The following is a 19,515-nucleotide window of genomic DNA, read 5'->3' as shown; positions in this document are numbered from 1 at the left end:
TTCACTTTTCATTTGTATTGTTTTCCACTGCAAGAAATAAACTTGTTTGTATAGATAAGTGTACAGTGAATGTTTTTGTTGTCTTTGGTGTTGCTGACTGGATCTAATTTGAAGAAACCTTGTAAGGACAGCTAACAGAGAGAGACGTTGCCTGCAAGAAACACAACCTAAAATGAACACTGACAGCCTTGAAGTGAAACAGGCAGAGGGAGTCATGTTTGCCAGAGTCCCACAAGCCTTTGTTCAAAGCAGAGACAGGTCTGATGACTGCACAGAAAGGGAACAAGTTAGGTGTTAAAAGCAGGCAATATGTTCTGTGATATGTGACTCCGTTAGAGGTTTATAGATGGGGTTTCACCTTTTCCGAGCGGAAAAGGCACATAGCAATGAAGTGCCCTTTGTGGCTGAGCTCTCTCCACTTAACAAATTTGCACAGAAATTCAATGGAAAAAGAAGTGACTTTGTTTACTCAGCAAACATGCTGAGTAACAGTGAATCTCCCAACCAAAGTCCCATTCTTCCCGCAGCGCTCAGCTGACTTTGTTGAGAGTTCAGGAGCACTCAGTGCAAACATTTTCTGCAGAAGAGGCAATGAGACGAAGCTCTCAGTCTAGCCTTTTCCTACCTTGCCATACAGTTCTGGGGCAGTACGAAGGTGCACACGGGACATTCAGAGTTGCTTCTCCTCTCGGAACACATTTTCAGTAAGCAAATACATTTAAAAACTGCTTATTCCACATGTGTGGACCGGAAGGTGAGCAGAGAGAAGAACTGGGTGAGTAACAAACAATGCCTGGAAGCCTAAAAAAAAAAAAACTAAAAAAAAAATAAAAGAGGAATCCTCCCTGCTTTGAAGATAAAGTATTCTCCTCAAATACTCCTCAAATATGTTCCAAGCAGGAACAAAATGTTCTCATGTAAGCACAACGCCTTATGGCTTGATTTAGGTGAAGGCTTGATTTGATAAAGGTGGCCTTTATGAGTCACCTTCCTATTAGTCCTACAATTTATAAGGTTGCCACATGGACAGTCCTAAATTTAGGAACCATCCCTGTTCCTCTTGGATGCTGATGTACAGTAACACAATAGAAAAGCCTGGGAATGGCAGCGTAGATCACACTGGTTTATGAGAAAGACTCTGAGGCAAAGGCAGGGAGGTGAGCTCGTGTGTGCTCCAGCTGCTGATCTGTGCCCGACATGTCCAGCAGCAGCACTCTGCTGCCGTGGGGGATTACAGGTACCCAAGCCCCTGTGCTTGAAGTGAACCAAGATAACGGTGGGGCTGGGTCCCCCAGGATCCCCTAGGACAAAGCTGCATGCCCGGCCCTTTTCATCGGGGAGCAGAAGGCCTGAGGATATGCTGTCACTTCTTGCCTGGGAAGGACTCATGGCCTCCCACTCTTCCGAGGTGCACAGTCCATGTCCTGTGGCTTTTGGCCCCAGGAGCATATTTCAGTATTCAGGCTGGTGGAGGAGGAAGACAGGCTATCCCTGGACAAGGGTAGAACATGCCATCTTGTACAGGGAGGATGGCAGCAAATTGAGCATTTTTATGGTATCCTTGAGTGGATTAGTAGGTCTTGTGGTGAAGAGATGTTAAATGGATTACAAACTGATCTGGACATTGTTTAAATATAAGAAATAAACCCAAAAAAGGTCATAACCCCCTTCCTATTAGTCAGGCAAAACTCTATGAAGTCCGTGTTCAATGTTGGTTAAGTTCTACTGGTAGGGATGGTACAGTTATATTGATATCCTATATCACTGAGGTAGGGACCCTGTACTTCCAGTCACTGGGAAAACTATAATGGCATCACTGGGGCAACCAACTAACAGTCAGTTTCAGTAATCCCTGAAGTCCAGCACAGGAGAGACATCACACTTCTTTGAAACTCCTGTAAAATGATAACCCTCCCCACTGGCAGGAATTTTAAAGGGCTCGAGCTGTAGTAGTTTTCTTGACCCATATTTCCTAAATTCTGATAATCCTTCCTTATTAACTAATGACCTCTTGTGGGGGCGACAAGGAGAGAACATGGGCATGTTCCATTTTACCATAATTGATGGTCAGCTTCCTGACTACATATAACATCTTATTAAATGATATTATGGCATATGGGAAGGGAGGTACATGAGAAGAACGTTATAGCAATCTAATTACTGCCTCTTTTACAGTACTGTTTACGATGGTCATTAAAGCATTCCATATGGTTTCCTACAGCTGAACAACTGAAAACATAGCAGACCTAGTTTTTGACATATAAACAGTCTCACAGAATATGGGGTTCAGGGCCATAGGTCAGTACAGTAGCAACTGTAGTGCCTAAGCTGTGTCTGTAATGTACAGAACATGACACTGTAGAGTAAGAGGAGAGGAGGGAATAGCATGCAACCATCAGAGCAACACAGGAGACAGATGTGGACTCACTGGGACTCTGCTGAGTGTAGCGGAAGCCAGTCCTGAGGTCTCAGTTATGCTTGTTGACACTCTTTTCTTGTGGAAGTGTCAGCACCTCCCACCACCTTACTAATGAAATGAAACTAGCTTTCCAGCTCCAGCTGTCAGGGACCTTTGTATAGACCCTGATTCATAGTCCCTTCAGAAGCTCCAAGTATAGCAACAGGCTTTTGCACTCTCATTACATCTTCTTTGTGGAGCATCACAGTTTTCTCACTGCCTCCATATAGTCATACATACAGCTATAGCTGTACAGCTACAAATAGCTATGGCTATTTGTTTCCTCTTGCTTCATTTTCCACTCATGGAACATCCTCGGACAATTTCTTTCTTGATACCTTGTTGGTTGGCCCTCTGGAACAGGGTAGATAAAGCAAGGAGTCATTGGAGCTCATCTCAACCCTTCCCACTTGATGTGCTGCTCAGCTCACTGCAGTGGGCTGAGGCACACATGCCCTAGGTCCTGCTCAGACAAACTAAAAATGAAAAAACACGTTCAAGAAAAGATGTGAAATGATGAACTTGCTGCCATTTCAAGGATATGAAACAGAAGCTTTTAGCATGTTTTTCTTACATTTTTGTGTTTTTTTCTAGATGTTTTAAAATATTTAAATATTTGTTTTCCCTTTTCTCTCCTTCTTAATTGCAACAGATTCAATAAAATGAATAATATCTAGGGATTTGTTAGTGTGTATATATATAGCAAAATTACTTCTTTCTTCTCTCCAAATTTTTAACCATAAATGATTACCCATTCATTATTGTTTCCTCATCACTCACTCTATTGCTTTCTGTGACAAAAAAGAGAAAAACTAGATAGTAATTCCCTGCAAAAATGCCAAACCTCAAACAAAACTAAAGCCAAACTTTCAAGATCTGAAATTTAAAAAGAAATTGACTCACAAATTCAGTGACAGTAATGAAAAAAATGAAAAATTTAAATCCTCTTGTGAAAGTTTTTGGCAAAAAGTCTACTCTAATGAAACAAAAAATTGGAAAGACGTGGTTTATCAGATCTAGCCTAGCCTAAGAAGTGGTGAGAGGAGCATGCTGCTATTAGTGGCACACAGAGAAATGATGCAATCACAACTTCATTACAAAGTTAGAAAAAGAAAGATGGCCAAAATGTTTACCATGCAGAGAGTAGGAGCATCCAGGATGCTCAGGAATGATGATATCAAAATACTGATTAAATTTTTATTAGTTGCCCACTTATTCTACATATAGGAAATGAGAGAAGTAATTAGATGCCACTTAATATTTGCTACTCCTAGTTATATGTTTTTAAAATCTTAATAACACTTATCCAATAGTTTAGGGCTCTGTACAGGGAGGAAACAACGAATGGAAATGGAAGAACCATGTGTCTGTAACCCAGAACAGGGATGTGCCCACGACACAGTACTGACAGTGCCTGGCTGGTGATTTTCAGACTGGGACAGGGGGATTAGGGGATTGTTCAGGTGCGATAAGGTGTTAAGGGGCATAGGAAAGATCACAAATTGACAAGAATAACATATTTAAAGCATTCAACGTAACAATAACTTTATTGCTGTGTGAGTAATTGAATTAACAGCCAGCTGCAAGAAACATCACCTTGCCTCCCAGAAAACCACCTTTCTTCCTGCTCAGCGGCTCTGAAGGTGAGGCCACTACTGAAATCCCCGAGCACTCAGGCTGCAGGGAGTGAGGACGAAACACGCAGGCACCACACCAACCCCACCTGTTGCCCCACCGCTCTTGCCTTCTGCTTTGCTTTCACTGACAACTCACAAACTTCAGGCTAGCAATGGATTCGTTCTCTTGGCTGTACTGTGGTGATGGGGGAGAATAAAAGAAGGCTGTTGCATTTGTGAGAGTTAGACCTAAGCGTAGTATTATTTTCTTCCCTACTCGTTGTGAAGGGGACGTCTTAGCCATGCCTGGTTACGGGATGAGGCGGACTGCGGGGCTCCTAAGATCCCTGGTGTCGAGGTGTGGCCACGGGAGGGACAGTTGAGCTGCACGACATAGCCGTGGGGATGGACGTACAAGTGTGAAGCATTTGGCAGCTGGAAAACGGGAACACTGATTTGCTCGGGTTGGGGATGGGTGCTGAGCTCGAGCAGCTCGACTGCCGCCCGCTTCCTCCTCCGCGAGCAGGCAGGCACGGAGGGGCCGCGGCCGGGTACAGCCCTTCCTTGTGCCTTGGGACCGGCGAGGACGGCGCCGCTCCTCGTGTTTGTCACCCGGCAGAAAGAAAAAAACTCAGCTGAAAGGAGGGACTTCAGCACGGCCAGAGGCTCGCGGGGAGGGGGCAGCCTGCAGGGGCCGGAGGCGAGCCGCCCGGTGCAGGAGGGGCAGGCCGGCTGCGCCGCCGGAGCTCCCGCTCTGGCCCGCACCGCAGCGCCGGCCGCCGCCACCCACCGGCCCCGCCACCGGGCGACCGTTGCTGCCCCCAACGGCCACGCGCGACGTCACAAAGGCCCCGCTGCCCGCACGCGTGACGTCACAAAGCCCCCCGCCCCGCCCCGCGCGGCTCTCCGCAATGGAGCGGCTCGGCTCGGCTCGGCTCGGCTCGGCTCGGCTCGTGCCGGACCCTCCCCTCCCCCGCGGCGCGGCCCGCAGGCAAGCCCCACCCCCCGCGCGCGCCGTGTGAAGCGCACCTTTGCACGAGTCCCGCTCGCCGCGGGGCGGGGCCCGCGGGGCGGAGAGCGGACAGGGAGGAGGAGAGGTGAGAAAAGAAGCCGACCGGCTCCGCCAACCGCAGCCCGCTCCGCGGGGCGCGTCACGCGCAGCCCCGCCCCCCTGCCCGGGCCCCGCCCGGCGCGGCGGTGCGGCCGCGGCCAACGGGCGGCGCTGGCGGGGCGGGGCCGGCCGTTGCGAGGGCGAGCGGGCCAATGGCGGGAGAGGCGGGGGGCGGGGGCGGGCGGGCGCCGCCGGCCGGGGGGGCGGCGGCCAATGGGGCGCGGGCGAGGGGGCGTGGCCGTGCCGGCTCGGGTTCCGTGTGGAAAGAGTGAGGGGGCTTGGGTGCAAAGTTTGCTCGCCCAGCGCCTGCGGAGGGAGCGGCGGCGGCCGGGCCGCGCTCGCGCTCGGGGCTCCGCCGCCGCGCCCAGGGGCCGTTGGCCGCGCCAAACGCCGGCGGCGGCGGCGGCTCTCCCCGCGCCTGCTCCGCTCCGCGCCGCGCCGGCGGCCGCTGCCCCGCTGCGATGTGCGGGGGTATGGCGGCGAAGGGGCCGGGCGGGCCGCGGTGGTGGCAGAACCGGCGGGCCCGGCTGCTGTGCATGCTGGCGCTCACCTTCCTCTTCTTCGTGGTGGAGGTGGTGGTGAGCCGGGTCACGTCGTCGCTGGCCATGCTCTCTGACTCCTTCCACATGCTCTCCGATGTCATGGCCCTGGTCGTGGCGCTGGTGGCCGTGCGCTTTGCCCAGCGCACACGTGCCACCAAGAAGAACACCTTCGGCTGGGTGCGGGCCGAGGTGATGGGCGCCCTCGTCAACGCCGTCTTCCTCACCGCCCTCTGCTTCACCATCCTGCTGGAGGCCATCGAGCGCTTCACGGAGCCCCACGAGATCCAGCAGCCGCTGGTGGTCATCGGCGTGGGAGTGGCAGGACTCATCATCAACCTGCTGGGGCTCTGCCTCTTCAACCACCACGGCATCGGCGGCCACGGCCATGCCCATGGCCATGGGCACTCGCACAGCGGCAGGCAACACCCCCGCGGCGGCCCCAAGCCTGAGCAGCCGCCCGGGGATGGCGATGCTGCTCTGCACCGGGAGGAGACCAGCACCTTGGTGGAGAACTGCAGCAGCTCCAACGGAGTCAGCCAGGAGAAGTTAGGTAAGCCCTGCAGCACCTCTGCCCTCTCCCATCCCAGCATGGAGGTGTTGGGAAAGGAGGAGAGCTCTTTTCCCCAAGGAAGGTGGTGGGCATCCCACTGCCACCTGGCACAGGCTTTGTGGGGACCATCCCCTTACTGCTAGGGAAGAGGCAAGAAGCGTTCTTATCAGTGCTGTGGGGCACATGGTAGTTGCACCTCTATGCCTTTTCTCCAAGCGCTGCAAAGTGCATCTTGAGTTGTGTCTTCGTCTTGTAGGTAGGGCAGCAGACGAAGCAGTCTTAGGATAATGCAGTTTGCCCTGGGAAAAGTTGATGCTGGTGGAGAAGGCACATGACAAATGTTTTTGCCTAGCAACACAAGCTGTCACAAGACATTGCCCTAATGCCTTCTGAACTGGCTGTACATCAAATAGAGTACAGCTCAACACCTTGGTACTGACAGTCAGATCTCTCTGTTGGATTGGTTATTAGCTACCTGACAAATTTTCTCACTTTGAAGTGAAGTGTACATATTGAAGTATATTCTATCGTAATAGTGTTGTACTTCTTCAGGATATGCTTATTAGTAGGAACAAATCTCAGAAATGTGAATCAGAACTGTAGAAGTCATATAGTAGGTGCTGAATGTGGAGCTTGCTGGTTTCAAAGTACAGGCATGGTATCTTTGAATTAGTTTTCCTTTAGCTCCCTAATGCGTGCAGCTTCCCACTCACTTGTGTGCATACATGAACGTACAATCTCCCCAATTCTGATCATGCTGCCTCCTCTGTGGGAGGGAGCTGCCTTCATTATTTTTTAATGGCTCCAAAGGCCTGCATAGTTTATTCTGAAGTCACTTGGTCAAAGCCAAGTGCTGCATACTAGCAGAGTGGAAGGCATGTAATTGTCAGTTCCCTACTTTAATCATATGGCATCCCTGTTACAGCAGGGAAAGGGTTTCAGGGCCCATGTTTTACCTTATGTTCAGGGTGACATCAGGAGACCATTGTTTTAGATTAAATTGAGCTTACTTGTACAGAGTGAACTTTGTTACAGTTTCAGTATTTCTGTGGTCAGAGGTTCCATTACACATTTGAGAAACTTAGCAGTTTCTCTGTCTCTCCTCTCTGTCTTTTCTTCTTTAGTATTTTGGCTCCATGTTGCTTTTGAAAAGTCAGGTATTGCAAGAGGATAGGAAAGTTCTTCTGAATACATTACACCATTTTCTTGACCGCATAATAAGCCTCTTAATATTGTGCCACTTCCAAGGTAGGTATCCTAATAATTAGTTTCAAACAATATAACATTCATTTGGCCATTAACCTAATTGATATCTAAACTCGTGCATTGTCCTTGCACAGTGGAACCTGAGTTGTGCTTTTAGCTAAATTTTTTACTAGTTCTCTATTAAAAGATTGAATTCTAGTATGGATTAAAATATACATTGTTTTCAGCTAACTTCTCTGGAGTTTCTCATGGATATCCTTCTGGCAATAAAGAATAATTTGTTGTGGGTATTTAGTATGTAATAGGGCATAATTTGGGTCAAATGTGAAATTTTCAAACAAGTTTGTATGTCCTCTATGCCATGTCATGATTAGGTAATGGATTGAGTTATTCATAGTTAACCGATGGAAATGTTACAGGTAATGGTGCTTGAAGACTTAAAAGAAGCTGTAAGATGTGTAAGTGAAGACTAGAGAGATGATTGACAGGTAGTGATAGCCTGGGGTCTAGTACTGTACAGGTAATCTTTATGCCTACACTTTATATGAAGTAATCAGTTTATAGCTAAATTCAAATCGGACATATTTCAGATTGACAGATTTTAACCAGTTGCCATTAAAAAAATCTCAAGAGCTTCCTGGAACTGTGCTTCCTGTCATCCACCCCTTATGGATAGGTCTACTGACTTTCCGAATCTCCTTTGATCCAAGTACTTGGTACACTGCAGAGTGTCAGAGAAGGTCGTCTTTGTTCTCATTCTGAATCCAGAGGTCTGAAATCTGTAACCTGAGATATCTTCCTCTAATTTATTGAGTTCTGCTGGAAAGTTACAGGTCCTAGTGACATTTCCATATTCCATAACTTCTAGAAGTTGTATGGAAAATGTAGCTGGAGCTTTAGTACACAAGTGTGATATAGGGTGTAATGAATCCTCCTGGGCTTGGAACTTACCCATTCAGCATTCTTCATAAAAGAAAGAACTTGTAGACACTTTTATGATTACAGAACCACAGCCATGATAGTGGAGTGGCAAAAGCTATAGGTCATACTAACATGTTAATGTTTACAAAGCTCTAAACTCAATAACCCTGGTTGCAGTAAGAAGTCCTTGTTTCAGTTTTTAAAGCCAGTGGCTAATTCCCTTTAGATTTCTTTAACACTGCAAGTTTTCTGTCCAAAGAAGAGCTTCTGAAGAAAACTTAGAGGTTAATTGTGTAAAATACTTTCAATTATTAAGGTTGCAAAATACTTTTCTTTGAAAAGTTTGACAGTGCCTCTTTGTAGTGATGTGCGTGTTTATTCCTCAGTAACTAGGTAGATGTGATAGAGCGATGGTATCAAAGACACTTTTGACAAAGGAGGGTACTCAAATATTCGTTTGTGCATTACATGGTTCATGACACATGGTTTTGGACCTCACTGCGTATATGTCACTTAAAAAAAAAAGTATTTAAAAACAAGTACTAAAAATGTATCTGCTTGTGTATTCTGATATATAAACAACAGTAGTTCATGGTCATTGAGAACTTCAGAGATTGTACTGTATTTCAGACTTGTACTGTCCTGTAGTCAATACTGCTGATAAATCTTGCATTTTAGACCTAAAAGCTCAGCTCAGTGTATCAGTTCTGCTGGCTACATGCTCCATCTCAGAAAAGCTTCCTTATGCTCAAATTCAGAAGTCTTTTAAAAATGAACCCCTAAACCTGAAAAGAAGTGACTATGAAGTAGTATCCATACAGCTTTTGAACTTCTGGCCTCATAAATTTTAATATAAAATGTAAATGCACTACTATGGTTTAAGAGAGATTTTAGCAATGTGATTATCCTTCTGGCTTTTCAAAAGAGGGAGCAAATACATCGTAAGTTACTTAGCTACTTAACCAGCTTTTATAAGCTCTATAATTCTGTATTTTGTTTAAGGAATGAACAGTAAGTAATCAAATGCTTAAACAACTGGAAAATGTAAAACCAGCTTTCAATAAAATAAATTCAAATGCATTCATCTTCGTACTTTGCCGCTACACATTTTTAAGCTCCATATAAAAACAATTGCCCCTTAGAATATTTAGATCATTTATTGGGACAACTGAATATTTCTCAGCCAGAGAAAATGTATGTTAAGTGTATGTATGTTAAGTGTTAGGGGCTGAGTTGCTTGTTATCCGGTTTTGTATGGAATATGACAAACGTATGTCGGTTTGTCCATATTTTATATGGAATTGCAGTAATATTGTGTAGTACTGTAGCATGTGTCTAATCATTTTCCTGCTTTCTTGTTAGGTGATATGAAAGATGACACGGCTGACCTACAAGTTAATGGGAATGCTGGTCATTACTCTCTGGATGTAGAGGAGGTTGAAGAAGACTCTAGTGCGCAGCTTAACATGCGTGGAGTTTTTCTGCATGTTTTTGGAGATGCCTTAGGTTCAGTAATTGTGGTGGTGAATGCCTTGCTCTTTTATAGTTTGTGGAATCCATGCCCCAGAGACGGGCTCTGCATTAATCCATGTGTCAATAATCATTGCATGGAAAATGCTACTTTATCCCAACCACTTGGCAAAACTAACCTATCTGAGCAAGAAAGCATTACGGTCGCTGGTCCATGCTGGTTACTATATTTAGATCCTGTCCTTTGTTTGATAATGGTTTGTATACTCCTTTACACAACTTATCCGTTACTTAGGGAGTCAGCTCTTATACTTCTGCAGACTGTTCCCAAACAGATAGATGTTCATTCTTTGAACTCAAAATTACGTACCCTTGAAGGAGTTGAAGCAGTCCATGAATTACACATTTGGCAACTAGCAGGCAGTAGGATCATTGGCACTGCTCACATAAAATGTCCTGACCCTTCCACATACATGATGGTGGCAAAACGCATAAAAGAGATCTTTCATGATGAAGGGATTCATGCAACTACCATTCAGCCTGAATTTGCCAGTGTTGGCTCTGAGTCAGGGAGAGGGAAATGCGAGTTTCCTTGCAGAACTCAGTGTGCTTTGAAGCAATGTTGTGGAACCGGAGAAGATAATACTGGAAAGAAGACAGAAAAATCTTCGTCACTTAGTATTTCTTGTTCAGAAGTTGTAATTGAATTTCCACATAACAAAACTAGGAGGACTAAATCAGAGAGCATACCTTCGGTTAGGCTGGAGGCAAACGCTGATCAAAACGAGCAGTTTGAATCATCTCTGTAACTCCCGGAATGGTGCTGCCTGAGTTTCAGTGACTTTGACAACAGCTATATTGCAAGAGGAAGGGACAGACGTTTGAGATGCAATTTTGCCAAGTAGTGTAATTGCTGAAGTCCTTGTTCTTGTCGTATTGCTAAATCTAGAATGCTTGTTTTAAAGAACATAATGTCACTGTCATGATACAATGTGTGTGTGTTGACTTTGTACTGAGACAGACAGAAAGTGCACCATGCTGTAACAACTTCAGAAAACCAGTTTCAACATTTCAGCTGAGACACTTTTTGTTGTACTTCAAATTAATTTTTTTTTCCAGTGAAAAAATATTTGAGGGATAAGTATATAGGAACTCAATATGTGTTACAGATTTCTTGGACCTACTTTTTCCTTTAATATTTGATTTGTAGATATTTTAATATATTGTTTATTTAGAAACCCTAAGGAAACCAAAGTTCATAGAACATTTTTAAAGCTATAACTACTTAAAACTAGAAACCACTTTGTCAGTTTCACATATTTTTCTTAAACCTATATAATAAAAAATGTGAAGGCTTTTCTAATGAATTTATCGTATAGCTTATTTTAAAGAAAACATCACGTGATTGTTAGAAACTGTCCCACCTTTTTACGGTAAGGTTGTAGGTAATTAAAATCATCGGCCTATGAAAATAGCAGATGTGAAAGGTTTTTTCTATCAAAATGAAAGTTCAAGCTGCTGTATACTGCTCTGTGATCAAGACGTGAGACTGGCAGATAAAGTAACACATACTTTAATATTTTATGGATTTTCTGGTGTTCTTCCTTATTTCCAAGTTGTGTGTCTCGTCATAAAAATTTTCGAAGTTTAAAGAATCCTTGACTCACAGTGCTATGAATGAAGAGTTGGAGCTTCAGTTTTAACAGATGCTCAGTTAGCTAATCAATTCTTTTATCTCAGTAATGTCAATAAGATCTCTGTCAGAAAGAAAGTCTGTCAAGCACTGACAGTGTAACTCATGCTTCTCGAAAGCATAAACTGTAGCTTCCCTAAAAAGTCATTCAGTGATGTCTTTTGCTGTAGTTCAGTGTATCCGTAAGCAGTTACAGGGCAGGAATCCTGGCCCCAGTGATGTCTGTAGAAGCATTCCACTGACTTCTGAGGGAGTCGGGGGGGGGGGGGTAGGGTTTCATTCACTGTATTTTTGCACTTTAAGATGTGTATCACATGATTTCACTTGCCGAGTATCTAAATCTATGGTTTAAAATGTTAACTCAGTTAATTGACAACTGGCTGTAAAGAAGCTGTTACAGTGTGCTGCCACCTTACACCTTTACAAAGGAGAAACTGATCTATGGACTCTGAATTTGGCAGAGAGTAGATGAGAGTTGAAGATAAAATAAAGAAGGAATCTAAAACTTCAGTCTCTAGTAAACTCCCTGACCCTTTAGATCCACCTTCAAGTTATATGTGGGAAATAATGCCTTGTAATTAATTGACTTCTCCGACGCTCAAAACTGGAAAACAACTCAGATCTTCCATTGCTTGCTCTGTGACTCTGGACACGTCAGATAAACACTCTGCCTCGGTTTCCCTGTCTTAAAATGGGGATAATACCTACCTCACAGGGGTGTTGTGAGGCTTAACTCGTGTGCGAAGAGCTCTGAGACCTGTTACTGGAAGGCACTGGAAGGAGAGTAAAATGTTAAATTACTTAGTGTTTACTCCTTCTACAAATGTATCGCAATACCTAGGCACAACAGAGGGAACTGAGGATAGTTTTGGCCTTATGAAATTCTTCGATGCTGTGGTTTTCAGGTTTTTAACAGTATTTAAATGTAGATTTTTTAAAAGAATGTTTTTTTAGTGAAGGGAATGTAGCTTTGCCTTCAGAACATCTTGCTAGTTGCATTTCTAATATGTGTCTCGTATGATAATTGCTCCTACGTAGTTCAAAATAGCCTGCTGCTCGTTAGACCTGGATTGCCCAGGTCGTGTCAGTGGTCTTACTCAACTTCTCAGCAGAGCACTGCAGTCAACTCTCGATTATCCATGGGTGGATTACCAGTGTTGTGTATTAACTGTGCAGTGTCCACAGCCAGACTAGCTCTGCGTATGCCAGTGCGTTGGCCAAATGCTAGGTGCCAAAGCATCGGCAAAGTAGGGGAGCCCAGCCTGGAGGTGCTCAGGCCAGCTCGGCATGAGCCTGCTCTCGCGGGGTTTAGTAGCTTGGATGCAGCGCAGCACCATGCAGTTACATTGCCTCTTGGCTGGTCAGAGGCATCTGCAGGGAGCTGTGCTGTGTGGGTGTGTCAGATAAGCTTCACTCTAGCTTGGGGATGTTGGTGCTTCACAGTCATCGGCATCACTGACCTTTCTCTGTGTTTATGCTTGTTGTATAGTCTCATAGACTAATTTAAATATGTTAATATAGTATTTATATATGTTTTTTTGTCTGAATTATCTTAACTCTTTCTCCTGTTATCTGTATATGATCTAGAGTTGACTGTTAAATGAGAACTTGTATGAGACTACATTTGCAAAATATACTACCACTGCTAGTATACTACAAAGTATTAACCAAGTAAATTTTGAAATGAACAAAGTACTTTTTTTTTTAAATGTGTATCCTTGCTTTTTATGGTAAACTTTCACTAATTACTTTGCTCGCTAGTTTGAAATTGGTCTCAGTCATTATGAGTATGAATTGTTTAGTTCCTGCTCTATATCATTAGTGCGTCATAGAACTGCTGCTCTTTAGTTTGTTTTAAAAAAAGCAAAACCAAAAAACCCAAGACAAACCATAGTAGCACTGACAAGCCTGACATTTCTCTCCTGTTGCTTTTATAAAAAGAGAGCAACTGTTAAGTCTTGACAGTTGCCACTGTTGGTTAACAGTCTCAGTAAATGCATCTGAATAGATGGAATTGTAGCCACTAATTCCATTGTAACTATTTAATCTTTTTTTCTGCCAGAAGTCATATTTTTCTATTACCGTGTCCATTGCAGGCAATGGCTGGCTTAAAAGACAAAAAGTTCTCCCCCACATTATTTTTATTAACAGGACAGGATGCAAACGTGATGATGATGTGATGGGGCGGAAGGGGGAGTTGCGTGGCCTTTCTTCGTCATGTGAGGTTGGGTGTGTGCAGCACCAGCTGGTGTTAATGGGGGCCCTTGAGTCTCTCTAGCCCTCAATGGCAAGTTTGCTCTAAGTATATAGTCAGGTCAAGGTGGTGGCTGTACAGCAGCAGAGACACAATTTGTGTGTTTGTTTTGGCTGTACTGGATGCAACTGTAGCCTGCTAACTTGCAGTATAGCTTGATTTTTTAACCTTGTCTGTGGTTACACAGGCTTGATTTATTCTGAAGATCACAGTTCCAGAATACTGGGAGCATTCAGAAATACTGTACGATCTGTCTTTTTTTTTCCACAAAGCATGAAACTAGTGAATCTCATGTAAGTGAACACTGCAGTGGTGGGGAGCTAATTGTATTGTGTATCACATTCCTGAATTTTTAAAATAAAAAAATATGGAACACTGATTTTAAGGAGAAAAAGTTTGTATTTCAATGTCTAGATTGTTTATGCTTCTGATTAAATGTGTCAGATGTACCAACATCATTGGGTGAAGTCTTTTACATTTAGTATATGTCTCATCCAGAAACATGTTATTTTAGAGTCACTTCTTAAATTATATCTGCACATAGGTTGCACTAGAACTAATAGAATAGTCTAACTGTAGAACTAATTCAGACGCTTAGTGGGCTAGCCGCAATATCATGAAGCTTTACTTTCTAGCAAAGTAAATTGCGTCAAAGAAACTTCTTACAGTTTTAGCTAGATTGCTTTCAACATCTGCTCTAGACTTCTAGTAATATCTTTTATGCTGCAGGTATTCAGTATGGAGGTACACATAGTTATGTAAAAGACAAGACTAGCTCTGACTTGTGACTCCCAAAAAGTCATGGGAAGGGCTCAGTCCTCTAAATTTCTAAATTCATAAATAGTTTCCTGGGGCTGACGAGTAGTTACTTGCATGCAAAAAATTATTTGCAGGAGTGAGTCCAAAGCTTCTGCCAGTACAGACTGTCTTTTGAAGAACAATTGAAAATATCTAGGTTTTACGGCTTTTTAAAAATCAGTAGTACTGTGATATTTTTAAATTTGCTGTGGAAATTGTATCTGTATTATAATCTTAATTCTGGATTTTTCCTTCTCCCCATTCTCCCCTCCCCTCCAAAAAATAGAAGAGCCCACTGAATGTCCTAAGACTTGTGCCAAGTTTAGCTAAACTGATACTTTGTGCTTCTGAAATTGGGCCATCAGACTTTAGACACTGACTGGTGTAGTTTAGGGGGAGGGAGAAGGCTTCTGTCTGCCTTTCTCTTTCCTCTGCCCCCCTTTTGCACTTTCTAATCTCCTCAGCTATGGAGAAACCGGCAGGGCAGGGGCAGACGGGGTGAATTTTATATCTAGATGTTCCAAGTTCCATGTGAAGGGGATGGGAAATACTGTGAAGTATTTTTAAGAGCATGTAAGTATGCTCTATTTTAGTTTCACAGCATAGCATCAGTTACTCTCTTTTTAGATCTGTGTTTAAGTTGTTCAGTTCTGTGTTAATTTTGGCTTTTTCTCTGTTGGATGGAAAGAGGTGGATGCTTCATCTGCCTGAACTAAAGCCAGTCTTGATAATTTTCCAAGTTAAACCTAACTTTGCTGATAACAGGAGGCCTGATTATTCCTTATGACCTTTGGTTTGTGTGGTTAGCTGCCTTTTTTTAGGTACAGTGCTTTTTTAGGTGTAATACTATCTTTTAGCAGGCTCAGGTTTATCTTTTTACATTCACTGTGTTATCTAAATAGTTTAAAAGCAAAACCACAGTACTGAAAAATATCTCTCATCTATATGTTTCCAAAAAGCACACGGGCTAAATTTGGTTTCTTTTTTCATGTCCTGTGTCCTGGATCCTGGTTCTGAGCAATGTTGAAATATAATCCACATAGCTAGATTTCATCGATGAAATTTCTTCTTGGCTTCTTTTTAAATAAATGCTATATATACATATATATATATATATATATGTATATATGTATGAAGTACTGAAGTTCTGAGAAAATAAATGGAGCTCTGTAGTGTCAAATACTTTTAGCTGGGATTTCTGTCTTAGGTTAATTTCTAGGAAGAGACGTGACTGGTAGGAATGCACTTCCACAGTCTCCCACAATCTCAGAAACAAACACAAGCAGCACAAGTAGAAGCAGAGTTAATAAATGGGTTGTAAAATCATGGCCTCCGACTATGTGTATTCCAGGTGCAATTGAAATAACAGTTGCTCAGTTTTAGTATCATGCGAAGAGTTAATTAGAATTATGCAGAATGCATTTTTTTCCAAGCAAAAATATCCTTTGGAAAGAATCAAAAAAATCGTCTGCTCCTGTTAGTTGGCAGTATTTAAGTATCTTAATGTACAGGTCAACAAGGTGTGCTTGCTGGTAGATGTTTGTACTGCTTTGTAGCTTGATTTGTTTCAGTTCAGAAACATTGCAGTATGTAAAAGTTGTTGGGAGAAAAGTACTGACTGCAGAAAAAATATATAGCTGTCAGTAGTAATACTGAGGAGGGCAGGACTGTTGCTATGGTCTGCCTTGAGCTGTCCATAAACGTGCAATGATGTGTTCATTATGGAGCCCTTCACTGATGCAGCTTCGGCAACTGGTTTTTTTCTGCTTCAAGGAGGAAAGGTGATTCCATGTTATTAGGTCTATACGGCTGTAGGGAAGGCATGTTTGGTTTTACTGTAAACACTGTCTGTGAATAGGTTTTGTCTACTTCTACATCATCATGAAAAAATGTGCTCTGTTCTTAAATAGGCATTCTTTGTGAGACATGCTAGTGTGGATTTTTTAATTAATAGGATGCTATGGGAAGCTTCAGGTCTGTAGCTTATTTTTGCTTGCACATGTATCTTCACCCCTGCCAATCCTAGACTGCAATCTCCTACCCAAGACAAGTAGGAGAACCGTTGCATGACCACCTCAAGGACCGGATCCGACTCCTAGAAGAATTCTTTCTTGCTGCTTTTGCTTTGGAGAAGCTGATGCCACAGGGGAAGGGCAGGATGGGGGTGAAACTGAGTCTGACTCCATGCAGGAGAGCGCTTTCAGCAGGAACTTTTGTCTCAGTCTGGCCTGTGTGAGCATCCCAAACCTGGCATGAAGCCTTTGGCACTGAAACTTCAGGATGAGATCCTCAAGCCTTCAGATGTGTAGAAGAAAATCTTCCTCTTTGTTTATCATATTCATATATATATATATATATATATATATATATATATATATATGGCTTATATATATATGGCTTTTTCTTTTATGGACAATGAGTACAAACTTCAAAATAATGTTGTTCGTCCTGCTGGTCAGGCCAAACTAATCCCCCCTCATGTTATACATTTTCCACATCTGGTTGCAGCGTGGGTGGGCATCCCACGTTTTCCTTACTCTAAGCTAGCACAGCTAAGAATAGCCGTGCTGATGCTGTGGAACAGGACGTGCAACCTGCTGGGTTTCCTGCGTTTGTACTTGCGCTGCTGGCCTGTGCCGGTCTGTTTTGCACCATCTTCCCTGCCATCGCTGCTGGAATTGCAAGGTGGATTTGTTAGATTTAATTGATTAGATTAGATTCGTTTCAGGTTTGCCAACACGTGTTTCAATTGTGCTCCGCAGTAGAGGCATAACCTCAGTGGAGTGAGATACTTACTTGCTGCCACTCTGATTTGCTTCAGAGCATGTTTGCCGCGCATACCCCGGTGCTGCCGGCCCACTGCGGACAGTGCACTGTTTGGGCAGCAGGGGAGGGCCGCGGAGCTGGAGCTGGCTTTGCTGATTTGTTTGAAGTTGCCATGCCATCCCTCTAGCTGAGGGAGCAGTGCGGCAGGTATGTACCGTGAGGACAGCAAGGTAAGTCTGAGCAGTTAACTGGGTCATTGGCACTTCCCTGATTAAGCGCTCACACCCTAGCTCAGCAGTGAGTATTCTCCCAGATAAATGCAGGGTATATTACTATACCCTCGTGACTTTTGCAGAGGCCAGCGTTGCCTCGAGGCACAGCCCATCGCTCTTGTCCTGCGATGCTCGAGGACTCTTTCCCAGTCAGTTGCTGAAGAGCTCATTTTCCCTTGAGAAAGGGATTATGTGAATTAACAACATTTGGGTGATAACATTTTGCTTTGTTTTTTTATGGCAATGTGATAGGGTTTTGACCCAAATGAATGGGGTTGATTCTACATGCTGCCTGCTGAGTGTAGGACAGTTTGTGTTAAAACACCAGGTAAAATCTGGGCTAAAACTGTTTATATTCTAAATGTCCATAGTGGCGGAAGTCTTATACTTTACATAGTGCTGTTTGGCAGGAATTTGCTCTTCTCCTCACACTGCTGTTCAAAAAATTAAGAAATAATTGTGTTTAATTATCACAAGAAGTATTAGCCAGCCTTGGTAGCTATGTTTAGAGTTTAGTCTGAAAATGTCTCTGCATACAGTAGGTGCACAGGAGGGACGTTGATGAGTTAGCCCACCAGATATCACGAGCAGGGAGGTGTGTGGGACATATGCTTCAGCCTGGAAGTGGAATGACGCTTGGCACTGTAATGTCCCACTTATCTTTTATCAAAGACTGGGAAAACTACAGAAAATATATATTGAGTCAAGCTCCATGGGCAGAACTTTTGTGTCGTCATTGCACTTACGTAACACTAACAGCGTGATTTTGCTAGCAGTATGTGAAAAGCTTAGAGGATCACCAAAGATGTATAAATTATTCAAAACCTTGATAACATTTGCTGAAGACTTACAGATTTTTCGTCCTTAAAATATTCAGAGAGGTTTAGCCATGAAGCTTAAGCATCTCACTACCAATTTACAAGATTAGCTGGAAGGCTTTAGCCTCGGCTGTGTAATGCACCTGTGCTGAGAAAGTGCACACTGCTTATGGAAGAAATGTGCCATTTAACCTGGAGTTGCAGGACATTGGCCTTGCGTGTCCTTTCTAAAGAGCATCTGAGAAAACCAGGTAATGTCAAAATATCGTTTCTCTCCTGAAAGCTGTTTGGATAAAAAACTCGACAGCGTGTGCGGTAGCGCTGTGTCAGTGAGCTGCGGGCTGTTTCCTCGCCGCCCGCGCTCCTCCTCGCCGGAGCACAGCCAGAGCGGGACCTGCGCCGCACGTAGCTGCTGGCCTCTCTCTGCACGGTTGTCTTAGGTATTACTTCACGGCAGTGTTGCAACAGTGCGTGTCACACGGAAAAAGAAGGGGGGACGTGGAGTTTTTAGCCTCTTTTAGGATGGAGAATTTGATCTGAAAGATTTTTGTTGCCAAGAACTTCCTTCTGCTCAGGTAGTATTGGGAAGGCAGAGCACTTCTCCTGCGGGGGTCACCCTGGTTAGCAGAGAACAAGCAAAATTACAGCATCACTGAAGAAAGATGAGCAACTGCAAGTGTATGGATTTTTTTTGTTTTGGACTGCTTATCTTTTTTCTTTTTCTGCAATTGTTTTGGTGAGAGCAATGATGTTCCTTGGTCGTCTTCTATAACTCTGCAGTGCTTAACAGCTTATTACTGTGAGGCCTACGTGTGATGTCTGTGAAAATCAAAGATAGTCAAAGATTTGGAAAGAAAAGGCTTCAACGCATCACAGATGAAATTGAGACTTTAATCTTTCCAAGACTGAGAAGGTAGCCAGCGTAATCTTAACTCCATCAGAAAAGGATAGTCCAGAAAACCAAGTGCAGCAGACTGCTATAAAAACGGTGTAAAAATCAGACACCAAAAGTCTTGTTTAGCACCTGAGCAGATGAAGAG

At 43.7% G+C, this 19,515-nt stretch overlaps 1 protein-coding gene and 1 long non-coding RNA gene across 2 annotated transcripts; one reads left to right on the top strand and one right to left on the bottom strand.

Moving 5' to 3' along the window:
- Window positions 1-3,977: 3,977 nt before the first annotated feature.
- On the bottom strand, window positions 3,978-5,215 carry LOC135327721 (uncharacterized). The gene is made up of 2 exons (XR_010388110.1): window positions 5,104-5,215; window positions 3,978-4,509 (listed from the first exon to the last, which is right to left on the bottom strand). It is a non-coding gene; the product is annotated as an uncharacterized LOC135327721 (long non-coding RNA).
- Window positions 5,216-5,425: 210 nt separating this feature from the next.
- On the top strand, window positions 5,426-14,276 carry SLC30A1 (solute carrier family 30 member 1). The gene is made up of 2 exons (XM_026111238.2): window positions 5,426-6,277; window positions 9,767-14,276. The coding sequence occupies exons 1-2, from the start codon at window positions 5,647-5,649 to the stop codon at window positions 10,681-10,683; spliced, it is 1,548 nt and encodes a 515-aa protein (XP_025967023.1). The 5' UTR covers window positions 5,426-5,646; the 3' UTR covers window positions 10,684-14,276.
- Window positions 14,277-19,515: the final 5,239 nt, after the last annotated feature.

The sequence above is a fragment of the Dromaius novaehollandiae genome, chromosome 3 (genome assembly GCF_036370855.1).
Source record: "Dromaius novaehollandiae isolate bDroNov1 chromosome 3, bDroNov1.hap1, whole genome shotgun sequence".
Classification (NCBI taxonomy): domain Eukaryota; kingdom Metazoa; phylum Chordata; class Aves; order Casuariiformes; family Dromaiidae; genus Dromaius; species Dromaius novaehollandiae.
This window is presented reverse-complemented; position numbering and strand designations above follow the sequence as displayed.